At 36.3% G+C, this 17,106-nt stretch overlaps 1 protein-coding gene and 1 long non-coding RNA gene across 2 annotated transcripts in view; both read right to left on the bottom strand.

Moving 5' to 3' along the window:
- Positions 1-10,418, bottom strand: part of LOC107554573 (collagen alpha-1(XXII) chain-like) — a 20,073-nt gene extending 9,655 nt beyond the window's left edge. Inside the window, exons 1-15 of the mRNA XM_016237133.1 lie at positions 10,397-10,418; positions 10,053-10,106; positions 6,945-6,998; positions 6,678-6,731; positions 6,541-6,594; positions 6,276-6,329; positions 5,492-5,596; positions 4,765-4,809; positions 3,595-3,672; positions 2,838-2,873; positions 2,695-2,748; positions 1,604-1,648; positions 1,419-1,454; positions 874-987; positions 706-759 (exon numbers count right to left, since the gene is read on the bottom strand). Coding sequence (XP_016092619.1) covers positions 706-759; positions 874-987; positions 1,419-1,454; positions 1,604-1,648; positions 2,695-2,748; positions 2,838-2,873; positions 3,595-3,672; positions 4,765-4,809; positions 5,492-5,596; positions 6,276-6,329; positions 6,541-6,594; positions 6,678-6,731; positions 6,945-6,998; positions 10,053-10,055 — 786 coding nt within the window. The 5' untranslated portion in view covers positions 10,056-10,106; positions 10,397-10,418. The remainder of the gene's footprint in view (positions 1-705; positions 760-873; positions 988-1,418; positions 1,455-1,603; positions 1,649-2,694; positions 2,749-2,837; positions 2,874-3,594; positions 3,673-4,764; positions 4,810-5,491; positions 5,597-6,275; positions 6,330-6,540; positions 6,595-6,677; positions 6,732-6,944; positions 6,999-10,052; positions 10,107-10,396) is intronic.
- Positions 10,419-13,348: 2,930 nt separating this feature from the next.
- LOC107554582 (uncharacterized) lies at positions 13,349-16,528 on the bottom strand. The gene is made up of 6 exons (XR_001605070.1): positions 16,502-16,528; positions 14,505-14,558; positions 13,915-13,968; positions 13,748-13,801; positions 13,556-13,609; positions 13,349-13,394 (listed from the first exon to the last, which is right to left on the bottom strand). It is a non-coding gene; the product is annotated as an uncharacterized lncRNA (long non-coding RNA).
- Between the last annotated feature and the right edge of the window lie 578 nt (positions 16,529-17,106).

Here is a 17,106-nt window from a genome sequence, read left to right as displayed (position 1 = left end):
CACACACACACACGATGCGCAAAACTCTGCATTTGAACAGTCCATAACAAATACTTAAACTAGTAACAAAACAGTAGCTGATTCAGAAGCGCCGGATTGTCATAGCAAAGTCAGAATTACCTCCTCTCCTAGGTTCACGAAACGGTCGTCCATAAAATGCATTGCTGTTCTGTTGTAAGTAATCTTAAAGATTCCTAAATGCATCTACTTCCGGAAGGCCAAATAAAGTGCTTTTGCTTTCACCTAGAAACACACAGCATCTCCCTGACTTGCTGCTTCAACACTAACTGTGGTTACTGAAACCACGCCTTCTTTCTTTGCGTGCACATTTGGGTGGCATTATACTAATATTGCCACATAGTGAGGTAGATATGTGGGGGCGTGTTAGAATGAGCAGAGTCTTAACTTTGATAAAGAATATCTCTTTGGTTTTGAGACTTTAGTCTTTGCAACTTCAGGGATCTTATCTATGCACAATCAGCTTGTAACACTCCAAAGAGAAAGGAAAACTTGAAATCGCATCATATGACCCCTTTAAGCGGACAATACAGAGGTAATGTCGGATGACATGCATTTGACACATGAATGGCTAGTGAAACTATTATTGTCATCAGTGAGACAAGGGTCTTTAAAAGTGAACTGGTCTGTAGGTAGACTTGAAGAATACAGTTTTGTAATGTATGTATATATCTTCTAGATTCTAACCTTGGCTCCATCAGCACCAGGTGGTCCTGCAGGCCCTGTTGGTCCTGGAGAACCCTGCCAAAGCCACCAGATGTTTATTATTCCATTCATTAAACTTACGTTAGTTTCCAATTCCATTACGTTTAAAGATGAAAGTGAGAGTTTGATTTTTGAATAATGCTCTCTCACCGCATATCCATCTTGTCCATTTTTCCCAGGTGGTCCAATATGACCGTTTTCACCTGGAGGTCCTGGCATACCCGGTTGTCCAGCTGGTCCAGGGGGGCAATCTGAACAAATGTCCTGGGAAAGAGAGAAAGGCAAAGTTGGTGGTTGGTTGGTTGGATGTATGGATGGAGGTTTGGATTGTTGAATGGATGATGGGTGGATGGAAGAATGGATGATTGTGTGAGTGAATGGATGGATGGATGGTTTGATGGAAGAATGGATGGTTTGATGGAGGGCTGGTTGGTTGGATATATGGATGGATGGATGGAGGGTTGGTTGGTTGGATGTATGGATGGATGATGTATGGATGGAAGAATGGATGATTGTGTGAGGGAATGGATGGAAGAATTGTTGGTTGGTTGGTTGGATGGATGGATGGTTGGATAGATGAATTGATGGTTGGTTGGATGTATGGATGGATAGAGGGTTGGGTGGAGGTTTGAATTATTGGATGGATGGATGGATGGATGGATGGATGGTTTGGAGACTGGATGGATGGCTGTTACCTTCAGGTTCAGATCAGAAATGTCTGCAGGTTTTCCCTAATAAAAAGTTGGGAAACAAAAATCCATTAAAAAACTATTCATAATTCATAATCCATGCATTTATGATCCATCAGCAGCAGGTGAATATTAATAGTGTCAGCTTATTTGATGAATCCATATTTAAATGACGAACAGATATCACTCACTGGTTCTCCAGGGGTGCCATTCTCTCCAGGTCTTCCTGGTAAACCCTGCAGGTACACACACACACACACACACACACACACAGAGAAAGAGACACATATATGAGCCATGACTGCTGATGATGATCCTCACCACAGGAAACAACATTCAAATCTTCTTAGACACACACTGACACTGAATCCTGAGATGACTTAATTGTGATCCACATAAATGCAGTGAAACTGGTTTAGATCTGCATCATGATTGGAGATTGAAAAGTAAAGCTCCTCAGTGTCATTGCACAGGTAAATTACTGTATAATTAGTGCTAAGGAGTTTTTTGCATGTTGCTAGAGTGTTCCCTAGTACAAGAACAAATGCCTAACTATTAATAAGCAATATTAATAGTAATGCTTGTATTAGCGAGCTTTAGTACAGCACTTTAGTGAAATCTTCTAAATCTGTGAAATGGACCAATTATGGTGACAAATCTTGTTTATTTTATCCAATAAAATGTTCTCTAAAATGAAAATAAAAACATTCTCTGAATTATAAATACGACCTGCCACAAGCTGACTAGCATTAGCATACAGCTAATTACAGGCTGTCAGTGTGCCCTTGGTTGTGTGCTGTGCAGTTTTGCAAACTCCTTCAAAAGGATTGATGCAAAACAAAACAACATGATGTACAATGTCTATAATTCTCGTATCCCTTCACTATTATGAATGGTGTACAGTCATTCTTGAGACGTGGGACAAAACAGGTCCAGCAAGGGTAACTGCTATTAGCTTTAAAAATTTAAAATATTTTCAATTTTAAATGTCATGAGGGATTAATAATAGAATGTATTTAACACAATTATCACCTTCAATTTAATTTTCTCATTATTATACCAAATCTGTGTTTCTTAATGTCCTCTCACTACGTCTAAAACAGTGTGTCCACAGAGAAGGGTTCAATCATTCATATGCAATAAAATGGATAGAAATGTTTTTTAATATGTCCCACTTCTCAGTATCATTTGATCTCAGATGAAATTTAGTATTTAGCTAATACTGTTAAAATACAGTATTGTGAGCTGTCCTGGAATAATCAATCAACTAAATAAATCTTACATTGTGTCCAGCAGGTCCCTGTGGTCCGCTCACTCCTGAAGGTCCTCTCAAACCCTGAATATCAAGCATGACATGTCACTTAAGGGTGTTCTGTGAGCGTCTGTCTCATTTGAAAGTGATATAAATATGAACAGATTGTTTACCGCTGGTCCTGGTGGCCCTGCAGGTCCGGGAGGTCCCTGAGAAAGACAGAATATCAATTAGCTGTGAGATAAAGAAATGTGCATCTGTGTTTGTCCTTAGATCTATAAGCAAAAAAGACACTAAATAGGGTATGAAATACTGTAAATGGAAAAGTTGCATAGGCTTTCACATAACAGCATGCATGCTTTTATATGCATGTGCTTTTATATGCATCTGTTTGCTTTAACTTGACCAGTTGCACTGGTTTCAATCCCCTCCATATTCACAGCAAATTTAAAAAAGGTCAGTCTTTGGTCATATGGTAATTTTGGAGTCACTTGACTAATGCTAATGTGAAAATGACTGCGTTTTGCATTGCAATGGAAGGATGAGCAGGTAAACAGCCACATGACTGAGTTACGTGTGTGTGTGTGTGTGTGTGTGTGTGTGTGTGTGTGTGTGCGCGTTTTTGTGACAAATGAGGACATACATTTGTATAATGACAAAGGTATGACATAGGTATTACAAGGAGAAGGTGACTTTTCAGGACATTACCCCATGTCCCCACTTTTCAAAACGCTTATAAATCACACAGAATGGAGTGTATTGAAAATCTGAAATAGCAGAAAGTCTCCTGTAAGGTGTAGGTTTAGGGGGAGGGTTGGTAAAGGGCAATAGAATATACGGTCTGTACAGTATAAAAACCATTACGCCTATGGGATGTCCCCACTTTTCACAAAAGTAAACCTGTGTGTGTGTATGTGTGTATTTCCATACCTCGGGTCCAGTGGTTCCTTCTCCCGGTGGTCCTCTGTTTCCTGGCATCCCTAGCATTCCTTGCAGACCAGGCAAACCCTGAAACACAAAATAAAAAGGGATTAACATTGAAAAATAAACAGCATTCCCATTCCAATATAAAGATGATAGCTCTGTGTGTTGCTGTATAAGATATATATTGTTTACTCTTTTTTCAATATTGACTCTAATTTGTAATGCATATTCTGAGTATAGTAATCTATCAATTTATCTCTCTCTCTCTCTCTGTGTGTCTATCTAGCTACGTTACTGAGGTCTGAGTATAGTAATCTATCAATTTATCTCTCTCTCTCTCTCTGTCTATCTATCTACGTTACTGAGGTCAGCAAAAAATTGTAAAATGTTCTTGAAGTCTCTTATGTCTCCCAGGAAGGCAATTTTTGGATCAAAAATAAAATAAAACAGTAATATTAGGAAATACTAACTTAATTTATAATGGCTGTTTTCTATTTCAGTATATTTTAAAATGTAATTTATTCCTATGATGACAAAGCTGAATTTTCAGAAGCCATTAGTCCAGTCTTCAGTGCCCCGTGGTCCTTCAGAAATCATTCTAGTATTCTAATTTTTATTATCATCAATATTGAAATTAGTTGTGCTGCTTAACGTTTGTGTGGAAACTGACACTTTTTTTTCAGGATTCAGGATTCTTTGATGAGAAGAATGTTTAAAAGAACTATTTTATTTAAATAGAACAATATTAAAAACTGAAATCTTTTGTAACATTATAGATATTTGTATTGTCACTTTTGATAAATTTAATGCATCCTTGTTGAATAAAATTAATTTCTTTAAAAAGTTTTTAACTGACCCTAAACATTTGAGGAGGAGTGTGCATTTAGTATGTATTAAGTCTAACTTACAGTCTATAGCACTGATTGCTAAATTACAGCAGCAAAATGCATATCTGGTACTTTTTCCTGAGGAAAACTTGTCTGGCTCTCTAAAATTTCAGTAAAATCATCACATAAATGAAATGCAGTGATTCAGCTTTTGCCCCTGGGTAACACACACACCTGCTCTGCTCATGATAAAAATGCCTGAATAGACCTTTCATGCTGATGGAAGACAAAATGAAGTTTGATTCTTTCTTTTAACGAGAAAAAAAACTTGTGAGAGAAGTCTCATTACCTTCAGTCCGGGGGGTCCGGGTGCACCTGGAGCTCCAGAATCACCCTGTAATTAAAGAAAGCAGATTACTGCTGTGCTGCTAGTTCCTCTATTTAACTCTCAATATTTTATTCATCCTTTCACTTTCCCTCATATGACAGCTTTGTGAGACAAACAGAATGCAATTTAAGCCATGATTCACTGAAAATCACCAATGGTGTTTGGTTTGGTATCAGTGATTTGGCAGACAAAACTTACATTTTAATTCATTTGATTATTATGCACGCGTTAATGTGCCTATATCTCTGTTGGAGGGATTGTGGATGTGTGTGTGTGTGTGTGTGTACAGCTGGAAAAATAAGGCATCTGTAGCTATAAAACAACCCCAGTTCCCCAACACCTGCAGTCGCGGTCCAGTTGACTCATTAGTTTAAATGTGTGGTAGTTTTATTCTACACGTTTCAGTGCTTTTAACCACAATCAGCAAATATAAAATGGAAAAAGTTCGCATAAACAACTTTCAGATTCTCTAGAGGACTAGACGTAAACACAAAGCTTATTAAATGCAATTTTACACGCTCATGGCGGGAAACTGTAAAACAAGAATGAAACAAACGGCATGCTCTTTTCTTCTAAACCTAATTGTCTAGTAGTTTTGAGAATCCACATGGAACATTTGTAATCAATTTTAGCAAAGTAACACTGTTTAATAATATAATCAATGTTATTAAACTGATGAATACAATACCTTTGGTCCCTCTTTGCCTTTTCCTGGCAAACCGATTTCTCCTCTTAAACCAGGCTCACCGGTTGGACCAGGGGGTCCAGAGGGACCATCTTTACCAGCATCTCCCTAGTGTGATATTAACAGCCATAAAGACACAGATTTTTAAAGAATCTACAAGGTCCTAAAAAACAAATCTGATTCAGACAGGGTGAATTTTGATTACGTTCATAATTGCATAATTAAATTGAGTAATTCATAGATGCTTGGTGCAAAATAATACAACTTCTCCAACAAAATGTCCACATCAATGTCCATATATATATATATATATACACACACACATCAACATCCATATATATATATATATATATATATATATATATATATATATATATATATTCTTTATATATATATATATATATATATATATAGGTCGATCAATATATGGTACAGTTCACAGCAAATTTATATTTTCTGAATTGCCATGTAAAATATATATATATGAAAAGTTCCAATGCAAAACCCTCTAAAAACCATCTTGGTCAAAAATGAGATAACAATATTGAATGAATGCTCTCCACACATAGTATATGTTCATCAAGTACTTTCACTTCAAATGCGCTAAATCCCAGCCTCAACCCATTCAGAAATAGTAGCCAGAAAGAAATGCTAATTTTAAAGAAAAACGTCAGACGTACTTAGAGGCTTTGGCATCTGAACTCTTCATATACACATCAATGTCCATATATATATATATATATATATATATATACAGGCAGTTTATTTCATTTGTTAATTTTCACACCTTCTCTCCTCTCTGTCCAGCGATCCCAGGTGGACCAATGCTGCCTGGAATACCCTGAAAAACAAACAAGATTTCAGCATCTTGCAAACAAATTACTTACAATCCCCCAAAATATTTGACTCTAAAAGTTATAATTACAAAATGAGAAGATTAGAAGAAAAAAAACGTCACGCACCAGTTACAACTACTACACTTACAGTTGAAACAAACTGTATATTTCCTAAAATCGATCTTGTATTTTGGAGGAATTTTTTAAAGAATGTACCACATTGCCTGGCAGCCCTCGGGGCCCCTGAGGGCCCATCAATCCGGGTGGACCCTAAAAAGAGTGAAGAGTATGAGAGTGAAAAGTTCTGAAATCAATAAAAAAAAACATCATGTGTGATAAGAAGACAAGCTTACTGGGTCTCCGTTTCTCCCTGCCTCTCCTTTTTCACCAGCATCCCCCTTAGGGCCCTGTCCACACAAACAAGTGAAAGACATCAGACAGTCATGTGTGGAATACAGAAGAAACATCTCAATTACTCTAAAAATCATTGACTTTCTCATAGATTTGATTGGAATATGAAGGTATAGGATTAACAGTGATCATAATATTCAGTAGTCTTGTGTGAATGAAAGCAAGTCAGTATTGTAAAACAGCTGGTTAAGATGTTGTTTCTGGTTTACCGCAGGTCCTGGTTGCCCTCTGAATCCCTGCTCTCCAGGAAGTCCTCTTTGACCCTGGTAATATCAGAGAATGTGAAGGTAATCAGATTTATTTTAGTAGTAGGCAACAACTCTGAATATATGCTATAATACCTTAAAGGGGTCATATGATGCAATTTCAAATTTTCCTTTCTCTTTGGAGTGTTTTCAAGCTCTTGGTGCATAAAGAAGATCTGTAAAGTTGCAAAGACTAAAGTCTCAAATCCAAAGAGATATTCTTTATAAAACACCTACCTAAAACGGCTCGTTCTAACACGCCCCCACATAACTACCTCACTATGTGGGAAGATTTGCATAACGCCGCCCAAATGTTCACGCAAAGAAAGAAGGCGTAACTTTTAGTCTCACATTAGACTAAAACGCCGGCAGTTCTGACTCACGTAAGTACATTTTCATTTAAAGGATTTGCCACTGATGATTCAAACGTGAGTTTTGGGCGGTAGAGTAGCACTTGTTGTTTGTCATTTCTCTGATCACAAATGCAGACAGAGTTTTATGTTTACGCGGCGCGATGCAATGCAACACAACGCGTAAAAAGACAGTATAAGTCATTATAATCCGTAATTATGTCTCCACTGGATGCAACAAATGCCTCGCTTGTAATGGGTTTTAATGTTTTTGTCTCGTCGCTCCGGCCGGGACACGGCATCAACAGTATGTGAGGGGCGTAACATTTCCGTCTCACGCTTGAGGTATTCGGCCAATCACAACGCATTGGATAGCTGGCCAATCACAGCACACCTCGCTTTTTCAGACCGATGAGCTTTGTAAAAATCGACGCGTTTCAAAAAGGCGGGGCATAGAGGAGAAACAATAATGTACAGTATGTGGAAAATAATGTGTTTTTTTACTTTAAACCGCATAAACACATTTCATTACACCAAATACACAAATTAATGTTCTTTTTAGCAGCATCATATGACCCCTTTAAAACACATTCAAAGTGTGTAATGTGTAATTCAAAGGGATAGTCCACCAAAAAAAAAAAAATATGAAAATCCTGTCGTCGTTTACTCATTTTCATGTAATTCCAAAAATAATATATTTACTATACTACTTCCATACTATGGAAGTAAATGGGACCTGAAACAGTTTTCTACATTCTTCAAAATATCTTCTTTTGTGTTTCAAACAGGTTTGGAAAGACATTAGCGGGAGTAAATGACAGAATTTTAATTTCTGGGTGAACTAACCCTTTCATGTCTGTCTTTTTTTTTCTTTCTTTCTATGTCTATGTTAAAACACTTTATTGTTCATTCAGTCATAGTGACTTTATAACTCCGGAAATGAAACCTGGTTCTCTTTAAAGATATCATCAGGGCAGTTTCTTTAGTAGAAATAATTGCATTTGACTGAACCTGCGAGAACTGCAGAAATTTAAGAGAGATTTCTCATTTCACACTAATAAATTCAGGTGAGAGCAGATACATCATCGTAACAAGCTTGTCCGTGTTTGTGTAAATGATGCATCGCTTGGTGTCTGGACTATTTTATTAAATGAGTGCATGATGGAGAGAGCTTTCATTAATAATTTTTTTTTTAAATGTGTTAATAATATAATATACCTTATAATATAACATATTACAATATAACACATCAAATAAAGTAATTTAATATAAATTATCTTGAGCAGAATATCTGGAAAAAGTATAGAGTGGGAATGCCGAAGATGGGCAGATCATGATGTCAGTATATAGGAACTGACCTCCTGAATTATTAATTAGCCCACATTAGTCAAGAGATTAAATGTGACCCTGGACCACAAAACCAGTCATAAGGGTCAATTTTTCAAAATTGTGATTTATAGATCATCTGAAAGCTGAATAAATAAGCTTTCCATTGATGCGGTATTGATGATGATATTTGTTAGGATAGGACAATGTTTTGGCCGAGATACAACTATTTGAAAATCTGGAATCTGAGGGGGCAAAAAAAATCGAAATATTGAAAAAAGCGCCTTTAAAGTTGTCTAAATGAAGTTCTTAGCAATGCATATTACTAATCAAAAATTAAGTTTTGATATATTTATAGTAGGAAATTTACAAAATATCTTCATGGAACATGATCTTTACTTAATGTCCTAATGATTTTTGGCATAAAATAAAAATCAATAATTTTGACCCATACAATGTATTTTTGGCTATTGCTACAAATATACCCCATCGACTTAAGTTTTTGTGGTCCAGGGTCACAAATATGAAAAAAAAAGCTCATTTTGGCTATGTCAACAATTTAGCATCAGTAAATTATTATTATTATATAACAGCTACAGTAAATATGTAAATAACACACTGCTTGGGCATTTTTCTCAATTAATGGAACTGCACTGATCTGTGGACAGATGCTTGAGATCTGCTTTTTTTATAGCTTGGGGCAAAAAGGCACCTTCACCGTTTTTGTGGTCCAGGGTCACAAATATGAAAAAAAAGCTCATTTTGGCTATGTCAACAATTTATCATCAGTAAATTATTATTATTATATAACAGCTACAGTAAATATGTAAATAACACACTGCTTGGGCATTTTTCTCAATTAATGGAACTGCACTGATCTGTGGACAGATGCTTGAGATCTGCTTTTTTTATAGCTTGGGGCAAAAAGGCACCTTCACCGGCAAAATCTTCCAATAGCAAAATGGTGCATTTAATGTGAGCCAGCAGAGGTACATAATATCAACTGATGTGCTGTGACATCCATGACCTTCAGGTTTATTTATATTCCCTTATGCAGCACTGAATCCCTTAATATCTAATGACAGCTAATGCGTAAAACACTTCAAGTGGCTGTTCTCACTCAGAAATGAAATGCACATATTTAGCTGTTCCTTTCAGGTGGATTTGCCTCGTGATTCTTCAAACTGACAGCAGACTTCATTATGTCTGCATTACGAAGGCACTAGTGACAGTAACATGATGCTATAAATTAAATCATTTTCAGAGGCACAAGAGACTAGTAATTCAACCAATCTTCACTCTCTTCTGCCCTCTTGTGATGGGTTGTACAAACTGCAAGGTTTTCTTAATTACACATAAAATTAATTCGTAAGTGTTGGAAACAATAAAAGCTCACCATCTCGCCTGGTTTTCCTTGATCTCCTTTCTCTCCCTTCTCTCCTGGCTTACCCTAAAGATAAAAACAGTAAATCTACATGAATATACAGTAAATACACATACGCTTAAAAAAATGAATGGATTAAATAACAAAATATCAAACCAAGTGGCATTTAGTTTCAAGAAAGATGGCACAACCACACTTTAAGAAAAATGTGTAAGATGATTATGTTAATAGATAGACTCAAAATATCTATTAACAAACTATTCTCAAAATATGATATTTTAAAATACAATGTATTATACAAAATATATTTTATTACTCAAAATAAGCTCAAAATCAAGACAAAACTGATGGCTTACCGGTTCACCAGGTTCAGGAATCACATTGGCCACCTAAAGAAAATGAAAACATATCACTGTGAAATAATACTGTAATACAATACTGTGAATTAAAAGCCACATTCATCAATAAACAGAGCATCAGCAGAATCAATACATAATTAATGCATGATTAAATACAAAAATAAAAAGAAATGTCTAGTCTATTCTCATTTATCTGATTTATTACTTACATCAGATATCAACTGTTATTATTATCATTAATTAAATCATCTATCATTGTATATTCATGTAGATATATATTTGTATACATATCAAGTATCATCTGTACTCACATTCCCTGGGACCCCGGCTGGACCCCTGGGGCCAATTTCACCCTGTATGATTGAAAAACAGTAACAGAGAGGTTATATCCTTATCCTGTCAGCATGTTAATTATCTCATTAACGACCACATGCCCTCAGGAAACCATCGCTGACAGTTTAATCCTGAATGTGTGAAACCTACAGCAACTCATGGTCAAAAATGGCCTCTCTATACTGTAGAATGCTATAATGTTGATATAGCAAATATCATTACACAGATGTGACCTATTATTATTATTATTATTATTATTATGCAATTTATTTATAGGTGCCTTTCATGGCACTCAAGGTCACCTCACAAAGTCCATAAAACAGAGTAAACAATAACATTAAACAATAAAAGCCAATACAACAAACATAAAATCAAATAAAAGCCTGCCTAAACAAATAAGTTTTAAGGCGAGATTTAAAGACCGGAAAACTTGAACTATTGCAAACTTCTACAGGAAGTGAGTTCCATAAAAGGGGAGCCGCATAACCAAAAGCTTGTGACCCCATGGAAGTTGTCCGAGTGTATGGGAGAACAAGAGTAAGTGCAGAAGCAGATCTTAAAATGCGAGAAGGAGTGTGTATATGAAGAAGATCCAAGAGATATGAAGGAGTCAAGTTGTTGAGTGCTTTGTAGGTTAAAAGTACAATTTTAAAATTTACACGGAATTTAACTGGGAGCCAGTGCAAATTTTGTAGAACAGGAGAGATGTGTTCAGAGATGGAAGTTTTGGTAATAACTCGAGCAGCAGCATTTTATACAGGCTGCAGTTTGTGAAGTGATTTGGAAAGAAGCCCATAAAACAAAGCATTACAATAGTCGATTCATGATGTTACAAGAGTATGCACAAGAGTAGCAGTACTCTTCAGTCAAAGGACAGGGCGCAGACAATTGATATTCCTAATATGAAAGAATGCAGAACGGGTAACACTATTCATGTTAAATGAGCTTCAAACGACAAAGTTTAACCCGATTAGACAGAGGAACAGGACAATTGTCTCCTATCAAAGAGGAAATGTTTGACTTATCTATTGTGGTTTTTGTACCAACAAGAATAATTTCTGTTTTACTATTATTTAATTTGAGAAAATTACTTGAAAACCTAGTTTTTAATTTATCAAGACACTCGAGAAGAGCAGAAGGAGGAAACTTTGAGGACGGTTTAGAAGACAGATAAAGTTGGGTGTCATCAGCATAACAATGGAAATGAATACCATATTTCCTAAAAAAATGGTGCCAATAGGTAAAAGGTAGATAAGAAACTGAAGAGGTCCCAAAACAGAACCCTGTGGAACACCGGGGACAATATAAGTTGATTTTGATTTAAACTGTTTGAGTTGCACAAATTGCATGTGGTGTGTGAGATAGGAACTAAACCAACATAATGCCGTACCAGTAATTCCAATAGATTCCAATCTACTTAAGAGTATGGAGTGTGAAACAGTACCAAAAACTGCACTAAGATCAAGAAGTAAAAGTATTGATAAAAGTCTAGAATCAGCAGCTAGTAATAAATCATTGGATATCTTTACAAGTGCAGTCTCGACACTGTGATAAAAACGAAACCCTGACTGGAACTGCTCATATAAACTATTACTAGAAAGATGACCACAGAGCTGGGGAGCAACAATCTTTTCAAGAATTTTTGACAAAAACGGCAGATTCTAAATAGGATGATAATTATCGAAGTTATTTGAGTCAGTCTCCGGGTTTCTTGAGAGTGGATGTAATCACTGCAGTTTTAAATGCAGTAGGGACAGTACCAGAAAGAAGTGAAGCATGCATGATGTCTGGGATTAAAGAGGAAAGAAAAGGTAAACCAGCTTTAACCAAGCGAGTCGTTAACAGTGTTGGGCAAGTTACTCTGAAAATGTAATAAAATTACTGATTACTATCTGCATTTTTAAACTTTCTCTTGTCTCTCACCTTGTCTCCTTTCTCTCCTTTCGAGCCAGTAAATCCATCCTGTCCTCTCTCTCCCTACAAGAGAGATGGAGGGATGAAATCTGACAAAAAATGTCTCAAACAAAACTACATACAAACTATGCGTAAACTGACATTAATAAGATTGAAAATTAGTCCGTCTCATGCAGAACATGATTTCTTATATTTTTCTCACAATCTTTGCAGTGAAATATTGGCTGAACATGTTTTTATGAGAAGCACCCAAGTGAATAGATGATGGTTCTCGCAGCAGGAGTGTTTTTTCTACAGAAGAGTGATATTTTCACATATCAATGTATATTGACTCTGTTAATCAATAGACCATCTGATTTTGACTTGAAAACAGCATAAAATTATGTCTGTATAGTTCTGTCTTACTTGACCTCCTCTCTCTCCTTTGGGTCCCACTGGGCCGAGCTCTCCAGGCAAACCAGGCTCTCCCTGAGACAGAACAAGACACAAAGAGAAAGACAGTTGTGTCATGTGTCCTTCTGTCAAGACACTGTCAAAGCTGTTTTAAGTTTTACTTCCCGCACCCGTTCACCAGGAGGTCCTCGTGGTCCTGGAGGGCCTTCATCTCCCTGAGAGAGAGAGAGAAACTGGCATTGGTGATGGGGGAAAAAATTGGATTTCCAACCCAGAACTTAAAGCACTAGTCACCCTTTACCTTAGGTCCTGGTTTACCAGGGAAGCCGTCCTGTCCGGGTTCTCCTCTTTGCCCCTAAACAGAAATACAAAATAATTAAAAACAGACTGCAGTGCAACAAAAACACAAATTAAAAGGTCAAAAAGCAGATCTGGCCTTTAGATGGGTTTAGAAATAATGAAGTTCTGCCTCCACAGAACTGAGTTCACAGTTTGCCTCATTAAAACAGCTCTAACCTTCTCAGCGTCATTTCCAGGGAAACCATCTAATCCATCTTTTCCTGGCAGGCCCTGAAAAATAATTACCGTTAAAATCATTGCTTCAAGTTTCTTTGCACTACAAATGAGTGTTGAGTTAATAGGGCAACAGGTTATTAAAGTGTGTGGACAGTGTGTTTGAGTTCTCATGGTAATGTCATAGGGACTCACCGGTTTTCCTGGTTCTCCTGGTTTTCCAGAGACGCCGATTTCACCAGGTAATCCCTATGTGAACAAACAGATTAATTTAATATCATCTGCTAATGTTCTGTGGCTGTAGTTTAGTTCGCAAATAAAAACGAACGGAAACAGTATTATTTTGTTGCATTTAAACTTACTGGAGGTCCCGTTTGTCCAGGGCTCCCAGGAGGCCCAGAAGGCCCCTGAGGACCCTAAAAACAAAACACAGAAATAAAACTTGAAATGTTGACATTTGAAATGCAATTGCATTTTAATAGTTCTCTGCAATCAATGCATTCACAATTTATTTTACTAAAATGTACCAATATCATGTTATCATTATATTATTTAATCACTGCATGTGTTTTGCCTTCTGGTAACCACTAGAGCTCACTGTTACTCTGAAATGACTCGAGACATTTTCATTAATATAATAATGTTGAGAATGCCATAGTCATAATATGCATACTGTTTTTGCATAGCATACTAAGTTTCCATATGCATGAAATACATAAATGACCTACTATTTGTTAAAATATTATAGCAAGTCTGAAAAGTGTGTTATGCATTTGTCTTTTCACTTATTCGATACGCTACAATATTTACGGTTGCATTCTGCTGTAAAATACTGTATACGGTAAGCAATTTGTTAGTATTCCATTCCAAACATAAAACCACACTTGACAGGAAAAAAAAAAGGGCAAAGAGCTCGACTCAGGCTAAGAATGAATGTTCTGGTGGTTCTTACAGGTGGTCCTGGAAGACCATCAACTCCCGGCAATCCTGCATCACCTTTTTTACCCTGGAGAAACAGAGAAGACGATGTCTCGTGAGTCTGTGTTAGGTAAAAGCAGATAAGCAATAAGGAGATATTTTATATATATATATATATGTATATATATATATATATATATATATATATATATAAAATAATAATAAATAAAAATAACATAGTACTTAAAATAAATTAAAAGATAATAAGGAATATGGAGTAAGGAGATATTTTATAAAGTAAAATAAAATGTAAAAATAAAATAATAATAACAATAATAAAACATTTCAGTTTCTTAATCACTTGGTCTGATTAATAAGATAATATCAGACTTTATTCTGATTCAAACACTTTTCATTTATCCATTTTTTTCACTATGGGGTTTTTCCCCCCGATTTTACTTCAAATTTCAGTTAATAAGTCAATTTCCATACTAACAATAGACAAAAATTAATTCCATGTGAGAGGTCAGAAAGAGTTTATGACCTTTCTATCTGATGTCTTTAATGACTGAAACCTTCCATCCATTAGAGGCACATAAAAAGTATTGCAGTGCCCTCTGCTGGACAAAAAGGTAAAATCACACTTATTGCAATTGTAACGTAAACAACAATATTTAAGATCCTATGAGCGAAGTTTCCTTTCCTGTATTGATATATTTCCAACAGAAACAGGAGGGGCCCGACATAGAAGGGCTCATATTTTCTTAATAAAAATAGCCCGTAGCCTATATTTATGGTCACAGTCACAGACTATGATTTGCTACTTGCTATTGCTCATCGGTTTTAGGGATACATTCAATCTAGAGAACACTTGCATATACATGGGCTCAAAGCTTTTAGATGTTGACTAAATGCCACAAAAACAACAATTTTGATTTGATTGTGGGGTGGGGGGTATTACAGCGATAAGAGCTTAAAATAGAGTAAAAAAGAGAGAGAGAGAAAAACTTTTTAGTGTCTCACTCAGGGCTTCCTGCCGTTCTGTAGTTGTGTGTCATTCTACACTCACTCAAGCGCCACCCGCTGCTTTTCTGAGCTGAGCGCAAGAACTCTTTAAGAGCTCCTGACAGTGTTTCCCGCTGGGACAGAGAGAACGAGGGCTACATTCAGAACACCTGCAACCCTGCTGAGCAACAACAGAGACCCAGGAACTGTGCACCCAAAAAGAAAATTCACAATTGCAAGGACAAAAAGTACACACAAACACATGTCTGGTTTGCTATCCTTGAGGGGACTCTCCATAGGCGTAATGGTTTTTCTACTGTACAGACCATAAACTATTAATCAGATAACAGAAGGCATGTAGTAAATCTTGTAAAAACGTCTTTTCAGCAAAGTTTTGATCATGTTGATCATTTTGAGGCCGTAGAAATTTGCATATCAATTACGATACAGTATAGGGTAAGGCAATAGCAAAGGCAATATTTCATTTTCCATTTAATATTTATATTTTATTTTATTTCAGTTAACAAAACGGTTTTTAAATGGCTTTAGTTAACTAACAACACTATGCTAAACATCTTTTGTGGATCACTGAAGAAAGTAAGTCATATTGATTTGGTACAACATTAGGGTGAGTAAATAAAGACAGAATTTTCACTTTAATACATAAAACTTTTTCAGTTTGCTTGATATTTTTTTTCTTTCTTTTTCCTTTTTGGAGCTGTTATCCAGATACCATTATTATTTTTGGCAAGAAACAATGTTTTCAAGTATTCCGAGAACATTTTAATGATGCTGTCATCTCATCAGTTCGAGGGCATATGAGAGCATCAGGCCATTTGAACATCTCCTGTCTCTCTTCCTAATGAGCTCCTCTCTTTAATCTGACCCCGCAGAGCTCTCAAAAGCACCAGAACATGCACTGAGATCCGCACTTTCCAGCCAGTCTCTATGGTTACCACAGAACATCTTACATCTCCATTAAAAACAGCCGAGATGGACTGTTACAATAGAATACAAATATCCTACCCTTGGTCCATTCTCACCCGGCACACCGGGCAAACCTGCAGGTCCAGGTGGGCCCTGAACAAAAACAGCATAAACAATAGGCTAATCAAAAACAGTGAAGTACACAACAAAAGCAGACAGAGCAGAAATTATGCTTCTTTTTCACAAAAAGACCATAAAGGTGATATTTATGATATACAGTGACCCCAAAAATTATCTGGACACTTGAGCCTCATTAAAAAAGTCTCAATGTTTGAGTTTAACTTTGTCCATTCTGTTTGTCATGTGCCATATAAATCTATAAGTACATCCACATAAGTGCTTACACATTGAAACAAACACAGAATCGAACAAAATGACACTAATTACCTCACTCCTTGACACATTTCCAACCTATTAAAATAGCGCCATAATGCCATTGCCAACCATTTACTTAAACTGATTTAATCTAAAATTTGCGGTTTAAAATAATCACTGAGTCTGTGCCCAGATGGGAGGAATAGATCAGGAGCTTTTCTCAGAACTAACTTCACTTTTCTTCTTTAATATGCATCTTTAAAACAATACAACTTGTTTGAAAGAGCATTAAATCACAAAATGTATCTTACAGGAGGTCCAGGGGGGCC

This window comes from Sinocyclocheilus grahami, unplaced genomic scaffold (assembly GCF_001515645.1).
Source record: "Sinocyclocheilus grahami isolate Dianchi unplaced genomic scaffold, SAMN03320097.WGS_v1.1 scaffold507.1, whole genome shotgun sequence".
Lineage (NCBI taxonomy): Eukaryota > Metazoa > Chordata > Actinopteri > Cypriniformes > Cyprinidae > Sinocyclocheilus > Sinocyclocheilus grahami.
Note: the sequence above shows the minus strand (reverse complement) of the source record. Positions and strands in the feature narration are given on the sequence as shown.